The 15,033-nt window shown below is 49.2% G+C and overlaps 1 protein-coding gene across 2 annotated transcripts in view; it reads left to right on the forward strand.

The window, feature by feature from the left end:
- The window catches only part of Nsmce1 (NSE1 homolog, SMC5-SMC6 complex component), a 28,357-nt gene that overhangs the window by 8,731 nt on the left and 4,593 nt on the right, over window positions 1-15,033 (forward strand). For both annotated transcript variants that reach the window (XM_059267219.1, XM_059267222.1), the window contains exons 3-5: window positions 12,758-12,879; window positions 13,046-13,123; window positions 14,025-14,171. In XM_059267219.1, coding sequence (XP_059123202.1) covers window positions 12,758-12,879; window positions 13,046-13,123; window positions 14,025-14,171 — 347 coding nt within the window. The remainder of the gene's footprint in view (window positions 1-12,757; window positions 12,880-13,045; window positions 13,124-14,024; window positions 14,172-15,033) is intronic.

The raw sequence follows: 15,033 nt of genomic DNA on the forward strand, positions 1-15,033 counted from the left end.
CCTGGTCTACAGAGTGAGTTCCAGGACAGCTAGGACTACACAGAGAAACTGTCTCAAAAAACCAAAAAAACAAAAAATACTTTCAAGCAGTGCCCAGGAAAGTCCCTAGTACAGTGGGGAAAACATTGGAAGAGAAGTGTGGTACAAAGTAGCGATTGACCTGTAGGCCCTGCCACTGCCACTGCCGCATTCATAGACACCCAAAGCCCTGCTTGTCCTGGCCTCCCCTTTTACTGCCCTTAGGAGAATGTTTATTCCTGGTTCTCCGTGCCAGGGCAGCATGTAGACTTTGTCCTGCAGTCCTGGTGCAGAGCCTTCTGGCTCCTCAGAAAGAATCTGGAGACTTGTCTGTGTTGTTAGAGGACCTTGGATTCTATCCAGGGTTTCTATCCATGTGCATATACGCTCTTCCAGCAATATGGCCTGAGACTGTCAGCTCAGCTCTGTGCTAGGAACTGGTGACCTGAGTCCCATAAGTCACATCATGTCTGTAGACACCCTTTGGTGACCACAGGCATGGGAAGTTTAGAGAGCAGAGGTTAGGACCTAAGTGGAGGATTTCCACATTGGGTCTAGGTGGAGTATTGGGGACATTTCCTGCCCCAAACAGTCCAGAGATGGACAAGATGCCAGCGAGGCCAGTGAGCTGAGAGACATACTGTGTGGTCCCCTGCCCCACACTAGACACATCCATTCTCTAGAGAGTGACTGGTTCACTTAAGTTCACTTAAGTTTGACACTGTCTTTGTGAAATTAGCATCAGATTCCACAAGTTAAAGGGAGACAGTCCCATACACTGTCCCAGTTCCACAGGCTAGTTGCAAGTCTCGGTCACTTGCGCTTCTGAGTGTAAATCAAGGGCTTTTATGACCCCATCCTCCAGTTAGATAATTTGCTAGAATGACTCAGCACTCAGGAAAGTACTCTATGTACATTTGCTGGGTGATTAGGAGTGGAGTCTCTGGCCTTTTGACGTTGTGATATGATGTTATCATCTGTAGCTGTCCTGAGATGCATGTGGCGTGTTGGCCTCCATGACCACACATGTGCTGGCAAGATGCTTAGTCATCCCAGGGCCTTATGTCCTACATAATGTAATCTATGCACATTCATGGCCTAGCTAAGTAAGCCCATATGCGCATGTTGGGGGGGGGCATCTATAAAAGTGGGTTTCACAGCCAGGTGGTGGTGGCACACACCTTTAATCCCAGCACTCGGGAGGCAAAAGCCAGGAGGATCTCTGTGAGTTCGAGGCCAGCCTGGTCTACAGAGAGAGATCCAGAACAGGCACCAAAACTACACAGAAAAACCCTGTCTCAAAAAAACAGAAAAAAAGTGGATTTCACATATTCTTCCTCCTCTTCCTACATGATCTTTCCATAGGGCTAAGTACCCCCTTCTATTTCCTCCCCTTAATAAACTCTTAGAGTGGGCTTTGTTGTCGTCCTGGCTTTTCTCACACGGTAAACAGCGCTGCTTAATGAATAACATTGGTGCTGTGACTTGCATTCATGCAGGTGCTGGGAATTGAACCTGGGTCCTCTGGGATATCAGTCAGTGCTCTTAACCGTTGAGCCATCTCTCTCCTCTTAGCAGTGGACATGCCTGCTATCAATTGTATATAGGCAGGTAGAGGAAATGTGTAGGGTGGGGTTTGGGAAGTGAGATGGTGTGGTGCTTTTGAGTCTTTTAAATGTACCACTTTCCCGAAACCTGAAGTTCCTAGGGTCCCACTACTGTTCACAGGTTTTATGAGGTTCTTATTACATAGGCCTGATTGATTAGACCATACCTATCTATGACTAACTCAATCTCTAGTCCTTCTTCTCCCTGTAGTTTGGGGGATTTTGATGCTGACATCATCTTTCTGGTGACCAGCCCCTACCTTGAAGCTACCTAGAGTTTCCTCATTAGAACAAAAAGTGCCCCCATAACCTTTGTTACCCTGGAAATTCCAGGGTTTTTAGGAGTTCTGTGCCAGAAACTGGGGGCAGAGGCTGGGTGGCATTTCTTGTATAATAGGCAGCAATGGGGTAATACTGCAGCTGTCCCGACTCTCAGCTGTGCAGGGGTTTCAGCCATGGCAGCCTGCCCAAGCTGAGCTGGACGTATATCTAGAGCACCTCAGAGGTTCTCAGTATGTCAGGAGAGTCCCTTCTCACCAGAGAAATGACCACTTGAAGGCCAGAGAGTCAGGCGGCTTCTGGGAAGCCTGGAAGGGTTGCCACTTCTAAGCCCAAGAAAACTCTGCCTCTATTTAAGTAAAAAACAGAGGTTGACGGCTGGTCAGTGAGATGACTTAGTGGGTAAAGGTGCTTTCCACCAAGCCTGACTACCTGAATTCAATCCCCAGGACCTACCTAGTGGAAAGAGAAAACCAACTCTCTGACTCTTGCAAAAATAAACAAATGTAAAGGGAAAATAAAATTAAAAATACAGATTAAGCATTTCTAAACCAAATGCTCCACAATCTGGAACCTTTTGAGCACCAGCCTGACCCAAATAGAAGGTTCTACATGGAGTCTTTCATGCACAACCTTCTTTAAGCTGTTATATAGAATTATCTTTAGCTTGTCCTCAGGTGTACGGGAATCCTGAGTGAATTTCATGTTTAGACTGGGGTCTCATCCCAAGATGTCTTGTTATGTATGTCAGGTATTCTAAAGTCTGGTAAAGGTCCAGAGTGCTCTACTGTAATGCCAAGTCTGCCCTGACTCGTAGGGAATTGGGATGGAGAGAAGGTAGTGCCGATTCCCTTATTTGATGAGGCCTGTGTCATTGTCATGTCAAAAGGCATTGAAAGGAAGGAAATCACAGACCGGTTGACCAGAGCATTCTAAACCTAATATTGCTGAGTCTAACCCAACAGTGTGTAAGAAGGATGATACAGCATGATCAGACAGGCTTATTCTAAGAGTGTTGGGTTAGTTTAGCATTTGAGAAGTCAACCAGTGAGGTCATGTTGCTCAGTTGGTAGAGCGTTTACCTAGTATGCATGGAGTCGTGGGTTCTAGCCCTGCCCCACGTAAACTGGGTATGGTAGTGCATGCTTGTAATCCTAGCACTTAGGAGGTGGATGCTGGAAGACAGCAGTTCATCCTTGGCTACAGAGATAGTTCAAGACAGGCCTGGGATACATGATGGAAGAAAAGAAAGTCAACCCATGTAATTATGTCAGTCAGCCTATTAACAAACTGGGTTCCAGGCCCAGCACCACACACTCATACACAGTTACTTAAAAAACATTTTACATATTTAAAAATGCTGTAGCTGTGGAGTTCAGTGTGTATTTTACACTTAGAGCATATCTTAATTTGGAGTGGCCACAGCTGAAGTGCTCAGTAGCTACATGAGATAACTGTAGAAAGTCCCTCAGCTTCTGCTGTCTGAAGCCTCCCCCGCTTAGCTCCAGGTTGCCTTCAGGGTGAGCCGAGTCTGTAGAACTGGGGCTGTGTCCTCGCTGCCCCGTCAGATGAGCTGCAGCGTGGAGGAGATACTGGGCCAGACTTCTGCTCACTAACGTGACCAGTATGCATTATGTGAGGAGATGCTTTAAGAAATACTTTTTACTGTTGTGCATGTATGTGGGTGTAGGGGTTGCCTACCAAGGTGAACTTGTGGAGGTCAGAGATCAGCTTCTGTGCAGTCTGTCCTTCCACTTTTACCTGGGGTCTGGGGCTTGAACTGCCTCCGTAGTGAGCACTTTACCAAATAAACATTTCCAAAGCACTTTGAATCAAGGTAAATGTCCACTTTGATCCACTGGTTCATCATCCACTAGCATTTCTTCCTAAATTCTTCCTCTGCTGCTAGTGCCACTGACACTTTGCTATTTAATTTGCTGTTAAGTTTTATGTTAATTTTTAGTCAAGTTTATAAAGTACCATTCTGAGGATAAATAAAATATCTAAAATTTTAGATATAAAAAAATTAAAGGTTGGGCTTGGTGACAGATGTCTTTAATTCCAGCACTCGGGAGGCAGAGGCAGGTGGATTTCTCAGTTCTAGGCCAGCCTGGTCTACAGAGTGAGTTCCAAGACAGCCAGGCCTATGTAGAGAGATCCTGTCTCAAACAAACAAACAAACAAACAAACAAAAATATTGGTGGCTAAAGAGATGGCTTAGGAGTTAAGAACTCAGGAGTGGCTTTTCTTTCTTTTTCTTCTCTCTCTCTGTCTCTCTCTGTCTCTGTCTCTGTCTCTGTCTCTGTCTCTCTCTCTCTCTCTCTCTCTCTGTCTCTCTCTGTCTCTCTCTCTCTCTGTCTCTCTCTCTTTCTCTCTCTCTCTCTCTCTTTCTCTCTCTCTCTGTCTCTCTCTCTCTCTCTCTGTCTCTCTCTCTCTCTCTGTCTCTCTCTCTGGTTTTTTGAGACAGGGTCTCTATGTAGCCTAAGCTGTCTTCGAACTCACTATGTCAGCCAGCCTGGCCTCAAACGGATCCACCTGCTTCTGCCTCTAAAACTGCCAGGCATATGGGGTGGCTACTCTTGCAGCGGACCCAGGCACTCAGTTCCCAGCACCCACATTGTGGCTCACGAACATCTGTAACTCAAGTTCCGTGGAATCCAATGCCCTTTCCTGGCTTCTAGTATATGTAGTGCATAGACATACATGCAGGCAAAACACCCATAGACACTAAGTAGATAAATAAATAAATACATACCTCTAAAAAAATTAAGATTTGAAAACTTTGCAGCAAGCCTAACAAACCACAAGCGCCTGACACCTGCTGTGTAAACAGCTCAGTGAGTTCGGTATGCACTGAGCACGGGAGTCTTTCCAGTGTTTGCAAACCTTTCCCTGCCTCACCCGGTGTGACTGTAGCAGGCCGCTGACACGCCCACACCTCTTTCCTTGTTCTGCTGGTGAGTCACATTAATGCTGACCTTTTAGCTGTGCTCCATTCTGTCATACTATAAACATCTCTTTCCAGATTGGACTTAGTAGTAATTAGAAGCTGGCTCCAAATAAAACGATCTTGTATTTTTAATGAATTCATTGTACATCTGTCTTCCTTGGCTGTGATGAACAGTTAATAAGTGCACCTCGCCGGGCGGTGGTGGTGCACGCCTTTAATCCCAGCACTCGGGAGGCAGAGCCAGGCGGATCTCTGTGAGTTCCAGGCCAGCCTGGGCTACCAAGTGAGTTCCAGGAAAAGGCGCAAAGCTACACAGAGAAATCTTGTCTCGAAAAACCAAAAAAAAAAAAAAAAAAAAGTGCACCTGGTCCAGGTGTGCTTCTAGACTGGAAGGAGTGCTAAGATGGGGTGGATCTCCCTGGGTGAGCCATGGAAGGGTCGCTGTTGCTGGAGTTCATCTGGAGAGGGATTGTGGAGGGAGAGGGGGTGTGGTTAAGAGTAAAGAGATCAACCTGAAGGTGGAACATGGCATCTGGTTCCACTCGGGCAACATATAGAGCAGGGCAGTCCACTGTCAGAGTGCAAGGTGCAGAGTTCAAATGCAGGTGAATGAGTGGCCTGTGCAGGGTGCAAGGTTCAGGTTCAAATGCAGGTGAACGAGTGGCCTGTGCAGGGTGCAAGGTGCAGAGTTCAAATGCAGGTGAACGGCAGGGTGCAAGCCCGGAGTCATTGTGGCAGTGTGGCAGTGTGGCAGTCACTGCATGCATATCTAGACCTCAGGGATGGTGCTCTGCCTCAGACTATAGGATAAAGTATTGAAGGGCTACACTTGGGCTGCAGAGCGGCTGTCTTTGCCCTGCCTTGAGAGGAGGAGTGTGGAGGCCTGGGATGGGCCATTGCAGGCTGCTGGCCTGGGGAAGCTGGAAGCAGGCAGATCCAGGGGATGATACTTGGCCTGAGTTGAAGCAGGGAAGCTTTCAGTTGTTAACATGTCCGGGCCATTATGAGCCTGTTAGCTCTGAGTAGGTGGTTTGTTTCCTGGGCTGGTCATTAGGGCTATGTCTGACTTACCACAAGTCTAGCTGGAACTTTAGAAGCTGTCTGAGCTAGCCCTGTAGCTGCCAGCTCACAGTTAGGCTTTATGTATGGTTGGTCACTGCCTGTCTTTCAGTTTCTTCCAGCTCACCCCCCTGCCTCAGTCAGAAACTATAGCTTTATTGGATGGCTAGGGAACAGGGAGGATCCTGTAAGTCTCCTGACAGGAGGGTTCCGGCCCACACTGGAGTTTGAAAACTGGTAGAGCCCTGTGATGTGCAGTGCCCTATAGCACTCTAAGTCAGTTACCATGCAAAAAGAACACACCAGGTTTTTGTGTGTGTGTGTGTGTGTGTGTGTGTGTGTGTGCGCGCGCGCTTGTTTTTGATAAAAACCTGGCCGAGTGCACAGTTGTCGGAGCCTGCCCTCTTGGTGGGATGCTGCTCTCGCAGTGGTACTTCCTGCTGCCAGCTGCCAGTGTCAGCCAGCATTACTCTCAAGAAACCTGAGAAGACATTTGCACATCAGGGGTACAGCAAGGTGGGGTGCTCTGGTTTCAGCTGGCCCTCTCCTGTCCCCTGAAGCACCCCCTATCAGACACTCCCCCGGGCACCGGGAAGCAGGTGGGAGACCGGTGGCACAGGGCTGTCAGTTGTTGCTTCCGTAAAGGGTAGGTGGACTCCCGCTCGCAGCAAGAGTAGTCACAGTGGAATCTATACTAGCAGTCACAGGAAAATTCTGCGGAGAGGAGTTTGCATAGTCTGACGATTCATGTTGACATTCAGAACTCAACCACGATGGGAAAACGTGCTTGCGTGGATATACTGTGTACATGGGGTGCCAGTGCTTGTGGCATTCAGCCCAGAGGCAGGACAGTTAGGTGCTCTGTAGTGAGCACACCATCCTGTCTTATTTTGGTGCAGCTGAATAGACTTGCTTGCTAGAATGTCTTCGTTTGTTAAACAGTGGTTGCAGCATGTTTGGAAATGGGCCTCTGAACAAAGGGTTTACAATTCAAACTGGTAAGCTGGGTCTGATGACCCATGCAGAGACTGAGGCAGGAGGACCATAAGTCTATTGAGGCCAGCCAAAGAGAGCCTGTCTGAAAACCAAACAAAAATACCCGCATCCATTTGCTACTGCACTGGTTAGTTTTATGTCAACTTGACGCAAGCTGGAGTCATTTGGGAAGAGGGCCCATCAACTGAGAAAATGCCCAGACCAGACTGCCCCGTGGACAAGTCTGTGGTGCTTTTCCACTACTGATTGATGTGGGGAGGCTCAGCTTGTTGTGGGAGGTGCCACCTTGGGAGCAATAGGAAAGCAGGCTGAGGGAGTCAGGAGCAACAAGCCAGTAGACACTCCTCCACACCCTCTGCTTCAGCTCCTGCTCTCAGGCTCCTGCCTTGCCTTCCTGTGAAACTGTAAGCTGAAATAAACCCTTTCTTCCCCAGGTTGCTTTGGTCATGGTGTTTTATCATAGCAATAGAACCTCAACTAGGACAGGAAAGTCCATCTCCTCATCCTAGCCTAGAGTCAATCTGCCAGGTGCCAGGCAGGCTACGTTTCTCTTACTTGACTTGACTGCTGAAAACGGAGGAGTCAAGTTAGGCAGTTGTGAGCCCATGGCTTTTTTTAAATGTTGTTTCATGGAAGAAGAACCACAGGAGGTGGCCACCAATGCAGGAGGCCCATCATTCCTGCTGAACCAAAGGATGCCCCGTGTGATTTTGATTCACTGACACGGCACTACGTATCCGTCCTGGGTGGTGGTTCCTGAGGGTCTGCTCAGAAGAACGAGCAGTGCTGTGGTGAGCTGATGTGCTGGTGCTAAGAACTGTCAGATGTAGTCTATGCTTCTTCATGAAAGATGCTTCACCCCTCACCCTGCCCCTCCCAGCACGGCACACGCCATCCTCTGATGGTTCTCATTTTTGCACCCACATGTCTAAAGGTCAAGATGGTCTTTTCCCAGGACTGATGAGTGATACATGATGAAGGGGGAAAACCCAGAGCCCGCATGCATCCCTTGTGTCCTTGCCAGCTTTTCCTTTGTTCCAGCTCAGACTGGTTCTCAGTCTGTGGGTCAAGATCCCCTTGGGGGTCGAATGTCCTTTTTACAGAATTGCATATCAGATATCCTTCTCATGAGATATTTACAGTAGCAAAATTACAGTTATGAAGTAGCAATGAAATAATTTTATGGCTGAGGGAGTCACCACAACATGAGGAACTGTATTAAAGGGTCGCAGCATTAGGAAGGTTGAGAACCACTGTTCCAGCTGAAGAGTCTGAACTCTGGGAGTGCTCTGCCCAGCACTTGGATCTGTGGCAGGCCTGGCTTGCTGGTAAAGTTAGCAGGGCTGCCTTGTTGCTCTCAGAGGACAAGTTGGCTCACAATGGTTTGGTCCCCAGGGGCTGATTTTTTACCCTTATTTTCTCTGCCTAAAAATAGCGTTTTCTATCTTTGGTGCCTTATTTAAAACAAAAATACTTGTTGGCTAGAGGTTAGGGCAGCAGACTTCCTGGCCGCTGGCTGTTAGAGTACGGTGTGCAGTGAACTGTCCCCACAGCCTGTAGAAGCAGGTTCTGATTTAGCAGGACGTTCATCAGGAAAGGCAGACTAAACTCAGTTATAAAAAAGGGAGAAAGTACATCTAAGCCAGAGGAAAGTGGTCTCAGTGGACTCAACTCTCAAGTCAGAGAAGCCTGCTTGTTCAATGCGATACCCCCTGTAAAGCTGGGCCCCAGGTGCTGATTGCTTCTCTGTCAAGCATCCCCTGACAGGAGCAGCAGAGCTGACCCCTCGTGGGTCTTTGCCTTTCTGCAGCCCATCCTAGGGTGGGACCAGACTAGGACTGTACCAAAGGAGTGGGGCTGGACCTGGCATGCTGGTATCAGCCACTTCGCGTCCAGCACATCATCCTGACTTAGTAGCCCCTCTGGTGACTTCATCGGGGTACTATGGTTTTTGTGCTCCTTTCTTCTGGCAGAGCCCGATTTTGTGACTGAAGTGATGTGATGGTGCTGGATTTTGGTGTGGGAAGGCCCTCAGATTTTCTCTACTGAGGGTGTATGGCTTAGTGCCTGGGGCTGAGGATCTGGAGTCTGGCAGGCCAGCTCCATGTCCAAGTTAGGGAAACTCTGAGCAAGTTGTTTACTTTCTTTAGGCAACCAGTGTATAAAGAGGACATTAATAGTGCACCTGGCAGGGTGGTTGTGATGATGAATGCACCACACCGTGCCCATTGCCTAGCAGGCCATAAGGTGCATTACAGTCACATGATCACAGCCTAGAAGAAAAGCAGGTGCCTGCGTGACAAGTGAGGAGATATATCCTGGTTAGGCCAGAGCCTGCTCTCCTTGGAGCTGGGCACTGGGAGCTGGGAGTAGTGGTAATTAACTCTCCTAAATCCTTCACAGTAGGATTTCATGACTGGAACTCCGTAGGTGCCTTAGAGTCACACGGTACCGTCTGTTTTCTTCTGTGGCTCAGAATATGGGGCCACATGCTTTACCCTTGTGACTTTGCAGGTTTGCAGACTGTAGCTTCTTGACCAAGACTTCTTGAAGCAATAGAGGCAGACCAGTGACCACTCACTGTTCAAGACTACATGGTGGGAAGCACCACCCTGTGTAACCTTGACACCGAGTGGCGGCATCCTCAATTTTGGTAGCACCGAAGATACCTCAGTGCTGGCCAGATTAGAATGGAGTGTGCTGTGAGGCTTCTGGGAGGACACGAGGCTGCTTGACATCTGGGGCCAGGCTTGGGACCAGGCACAAAACACATGCCAGAGCGCTCCTCCCTTTCCTAGTGGCTACTGGGCTGGCAGCATTACCAGCTGGCCTTTGTCCTAGTACATCCATGGCTTTCGGGTGGGCTAGCCTGGGTTCTGGGTCCCCTTCCAGTTGACTTGAGCTCTTAGCCTCTCAGGGGCTTCCTGTATCTGCTTTTCTGAATAGAAGTCCCTAGAATTGCTCCCACCCAAGCCATTGTGAGAGGGAAAGACAGCTTGAAGAAGAGAGGAGGCTGTGGTCTTGACTGGCTGTGAGGTAGCCAGACATTATCAGGTGACTTCTGGATGGGTGGCCAGATGTGGTAAGTAGTGACCATGCTGACGTACTGCTTGAGAATCATGGAGGGCAGAGCTGGGAACCCAGCTAGTCTTGTCAGGGATGAGCCTAGCCAGGAGGTTGTGGTGGAGGGTGCTGCTGAGAGCTGTCTAGGCCAGCTGGAGTGGTTGAGGGTCAGAGGTCAGAGGATGTATTGGCCTTCAGAGATGAAAGGGAAGACAAGCTCAGAGAAGCAGGTCTCTGCTGTTGGCCCTGTTGCCACCAAATAGCAAAGCCAGTTTGGAGACAATGAGGGGGTGGGGACCTGTGGAACACAAGATCAAGTGGAGGCAACCAAATGGATGTGGCCCTTCTGGAGGATTGTGTGAAAAGAGGGCTGGATCTCATCTCGCCCCCAGGGTACTTGGAAAGTACAGTTTGTTAGAGTGCCTTTGATCTGCCCACAGAGTACATTTTTTCTGAATGACACCTTGAGGTACTTCTTTGGTGGAAAATGTGAATTGTCCTTTTCAGAGGGAGGTAATATTTGTCCCTTATGGCACATTGGATGGACAGGGCTGATCCTGTTTACAAGGGATATTGTACTTACCCAGTGAGAAATGGTGATGTAGAAGAAACTCAAAGTAATAGAGCTGATGCTATAAAGGACTTACTAATAGATTTGCTTAGGAGACATTAAGTCACACAAGTGGAATTTAGCTGAAGGAGCTCTGCCTCCAGAATAGCCCAAAGGTGAGTGGTCTGCTAACCAGGCCTGTTGGAGATGAGAGCAATTTAGAATGCTAGGGTAGAAATGTTTGTTCACCAGGATTGACCAACCTTTAGGCTGCATTCCCATAACAAAGGGCACATCACTGACAAACCAACCATTGGACCCATCCCCAAAGATGGTCTTCTAATAGCAGCTCAAGGGGGCAGTGCAGGGTCACATCCATTAATAGTCCTGGTCGCCATTAAGTCCCTCTGCTCTCAGCAGGAAAAGCACTATTCTGCCAGGTGGGCAAGATGGACCTGGGCAACAACTATTGGAAAAGACAACACTGGTGTACTTAAGAGATATTTCTGGCAATATCTTTTCTGTGTAAATCTCCCATCTGCCCGGGTGGACAGACTTGCAGTCTCCTCTCTCTCTGTTTAAATTGTTCGAAGTGTGGCTTTGGGCTGGAACTCGAAAGAGACTTAAGGATGACAGGGTATGTAAAGTGCATATGCCTACTGTGTATATAAGCTAGTGAAACTTTCTCTTCAAGGCCGGCTCTTCCTTGGGCGTCAGCCAGAGCTGGACACGGTCTTCCTTCATCTCTACGTGTGTGGACTGACCCCTCCCTGGGAAGGCGTGCTGTTTCTATCACAGTGGCTCTTGAGCACCTGACTCCCTCACCAAAGTCAGCGTCAGTCTTCCAAAGCTGGTGCTCGGGGGTCAGAAAGGTCCCCAGCCTGCACTGGACATGGGCTGTGTGGACAGCCATCTCACATGCCCAGGAAGGTGGCTCTTGTGACTGGAGGCAGCAGTGGGAGGTGAGAGTGTCAGTTCTGAGTCCTAGCTTCCTTCCGCATCACTGTTTCCACCTATTAGCTACTTCTGATTTTTCATTTAACTTGTCTTAATTTAAAAAGAAAGAAAAAGAAAGCCAAGCAAACACATGTATGTTACTATGACAGTGGTGATCTGTCATTAGCCCCACAGCCTGTTCCTTTGGTGACCCCAGTGAGCCTGGGTCCTCATATGTCCTTCATGTAGCACGTCCTCTGCTACCAATATGACCTTTTGCTTTTTAAACTGTCTTCATTTCATTACACAAGGTTGGAAATGCCTACTTTCTGTAGGAGGCCAAATGGCCACAGCTTAGGTCCCTGTGATGACTCCTTTAGATGAGTCTCCTTTCTAGAGCTAGCCTTAGTCATCTATGAAGAGCAGGGAAGCAACCTAGCCTTTCCCTGTGTATGATTTTGTTACGGTTTTAAACATAAATGGTGGCATGTTTTCTGTTTCTGTTTTGTTTTGATTTTTTTTCCCCACAGAGTGATTTTTTTTTTTTTAAATTTTTAAATTTTGTTTTGGTTTGGTTTTTTGAGACAGGGTTTCTCTCTGTAGCACTGGCTGTCCTGAAACTTACTCTGTAGACCAAGCTGTCCTTGAACTCAGATCCACCTGCCTCTGCCTCCCAAATTGGGATTAAAAGTGTGCACCACCACTGCCTGGCTTCCCAGAGTGATTTCTCTGGCTGTGGCCTCCTGCTGGTGGCTAGCACGAGCTTCTGCGAGAGCCAGGCTCCCACAGCTCACACTAGCCCTATCTGTGCTCAGAGGGGTGCTAGGGCCTGAGCAGGGTCAGTGGGAGGAGGTTTGGGCAACAGTTGGAAGGAATATGCTCAGAACAGGGTCTCTTATGCTATGGTGCGTCTGTGAGTCTCTCTTACCCTGTTGTGGCTTTTAACTTAGGCCTGGGCTGGCCCAGGGCCTGCAGGTGTGTCATGATGGCTTCCTTGAAGGAGGGAGCTGTGGAGGGCCACTGGCTGGGGACGAAGACTGGGGACAGAGGAAGGAAGGCCATAGTCTCAGTGGTCTGAGATAGCAATCTCTGGGGCCTTTTTGCCTCTTTACACCCTCCCTGTCTCAGCTTATCTCTCAGCACTCCGGGAAGAAAGAAACCACACAGTACTGGCATTGGCCCAAGAGAGCCCAAACATTTCTGGCTGGGCTGCCAGTGAGGCCAGGTGCCAGAGTGATTGAAACAGGCTGTGTGTGCTTTTCTGATGAACCCATCTCCCCTCCCCCTGCTTATTTCCAGGAAATGCTACTGTAGATAAGCTGGAGGACTTCATCAACAATATCAACAGTGTCTTGGAGTCCTTGTATATTGAGATAAAAAAAGGAATCACGGAAGACGACGGGAGACCCATTTATGCTCTGGTATGTGTGAGAAAGTGCCCTCTAGTGGCATTTTGGGAAACTGGAGCAGAGGGCTTTACAGGTAGCTCATTCCTGACCTCTTCCGAGATGGAGGAGAGAGAAAGGGCCACTGGTGATCAACTTTGAGGTGGAGACACAGCCTGATCCTTATGTGATTTATTTCTAGGTGAATCTTGCTACAACTTCAGTTTCCAAAATGGCCACGGATTTTGCCGAGAACGAGCTGGACCTGTTTAGAAAGGCTGTGAGTACAGTAGCTCTCATTGCTACCCTGGCTGTACTTGTAATGGGAGGAAATGGAAGCTGCAGCTGTGGAGGCCACTGTCATGCTCCCCGGCTTCCTGGGTCTCACGGGGAGTGACAGGCCTTAAACCACCTGCCAAACAAATCACCTGCGAGCTTGTTGGAATGCAGGGTCGCAGTCCTACCCAAGAATGCTGAACCCAGACCCGCACTTTAATGAGGAGCTCGCTGAATGTTGATGTGCTAGGGTCCCGTTCTTTGGTCCTGTAGCTTTGGAGCAGTTTGCTCAGTCCGTCTGTCACACACTGGCTAAGACAGTGGTTCTCAGTCTGGAAGCATATAGCAGTTATTGGAAAGGTAAGAAAGGTGCCCCTCTCTGGCCCCACCTGACTGAGCCCTTCAGGACGGGTGGGCTTTCTAGTTTTATGGTTTCATGATGATCCTGGGCTGTAGCAACGGCATGGAGAACGAGGCTGGGACACACCTGTGCATACATAGGACACCTGGCACCTGTCCTGCCATAAATAGAAGTTGTAGGGAACGTGCCTAACCCACCCGAGTTCATGCCGCCCTCTCCTCCTGACCTACACTGGCTCTGCTCCTCCACCTCTGAGTGGGGAGAGGTGCTGCCTCATGCGCCCAGTCATTCTTTCTTCTCCTTCAGGGAGATGGAGGCAGGGCAAGAGCCCTACTCTGGGGTGGTGTGACAGGAGCGGCCATCTCAACAGTTGGACTGGACATGTCTACTGATGTCTGTTATAAATTATCCTCCTGAAGGGCTGTCTGTGGGCCAGTGTGTCTGCGTGGGGCCGTTTTAGCCCCTTCCTGCCAGGGCTGGCTGGTGGCTTAGGTGCTGAGTCTGCTGCCCCAGCAGATGAATGAGGCACCTCTTTCTCTTGCAGTTGGAACTGATCGTTGACTCAGAAACTGGCTTTGCTTCTTCTACAAACATTTTGAACCTGGTCGATCAACTCAAAGGCAAAAAGATGAGGAAGAAGGAAGCAGAGCAGGTGCTGCAGAAGTTCGTGCAGAGCAAGTGGCTGATTGAGGTACCTGGTGGTCTTCGGCCTGGTTCACTTGAAAGTGCACAGCAGTTTTTCTTCCAAATCCACATTCATATCCAACCAATGTCAGCTGAGCCAGGCCCACCTGTGGCGGTTCCTTCTCTGCTTTAAGCTTTCAGTGACCTATGAGGAGTGCCTGTGTTCCCTGACACTCACATGGTCTGTCTTGGGTGCTGCAGCCACAGGTAGAAGAGGCTGGAATCACTAAAGGGTTCACCTGAGCCCTGGTGCAGGCAGAGGCATTGTGTGGTGGTTGGGATGAGAATGGCCTCCACCGGCTCATATGTTTGACTGCTTGGTCCCCAGTTAGTGGAACCGTTTGGAAAAGATTGGGAGGTGTGGTCTTGGTGGAGAAAGTGTGTCACTGGGGGGTGGGCTTTGAGGTTTCAAAGACTCCCATCATCACTAGTGTGCTCTCTGCCTCCTGCTTGTGGATCAGGATGTGAGCTGTCAGCTACTGCTCTAGTACCATGCCTGTCTGCCGTGATGGCCATGGTCTCTAACCCTCAGAACTGTGAGCTCCAAATCAATGCTTTCTTCTATAAGTTACCTCGGTCCCAGCAGTGAAAAAGTAAGTAAGATAAAGGGCAAGTTGCTGGGATGGGCATGGCCCTACCACCTGCCTGGGTCTGCTTCCTGGTGCAGGTGACTGCTCTTTCATTCCTGTACCTGGGCAGAAAGGAATCCTGGCACGGAAGGGGCAGGAGTGAGGGTGTGAAGTGCCTTGCTGGGCCCCCTGCCATAGGCGGCTTTTCCAGTGCCTGTTCTGGTGGCATTGTCGGTCGGCATGATGTTGCTGAGGGCCGGTGCTCTTGGTCCCTCCACTATGACACTGACCCTAGAGGTG

This window comes from Peromyscus eremicus, chromosome 1 (assembly GCF_949786415.1).
Source record: "Peromyscus eremicus chromosome 1, PerEre_H2_v1, whole genome shotgun sequence".
NCBI lineage: Eukaryota > Metazoa > Chordata > Mammalia > Rodentia > Cricetidae > Peromyscus > Peromyscus eremicus.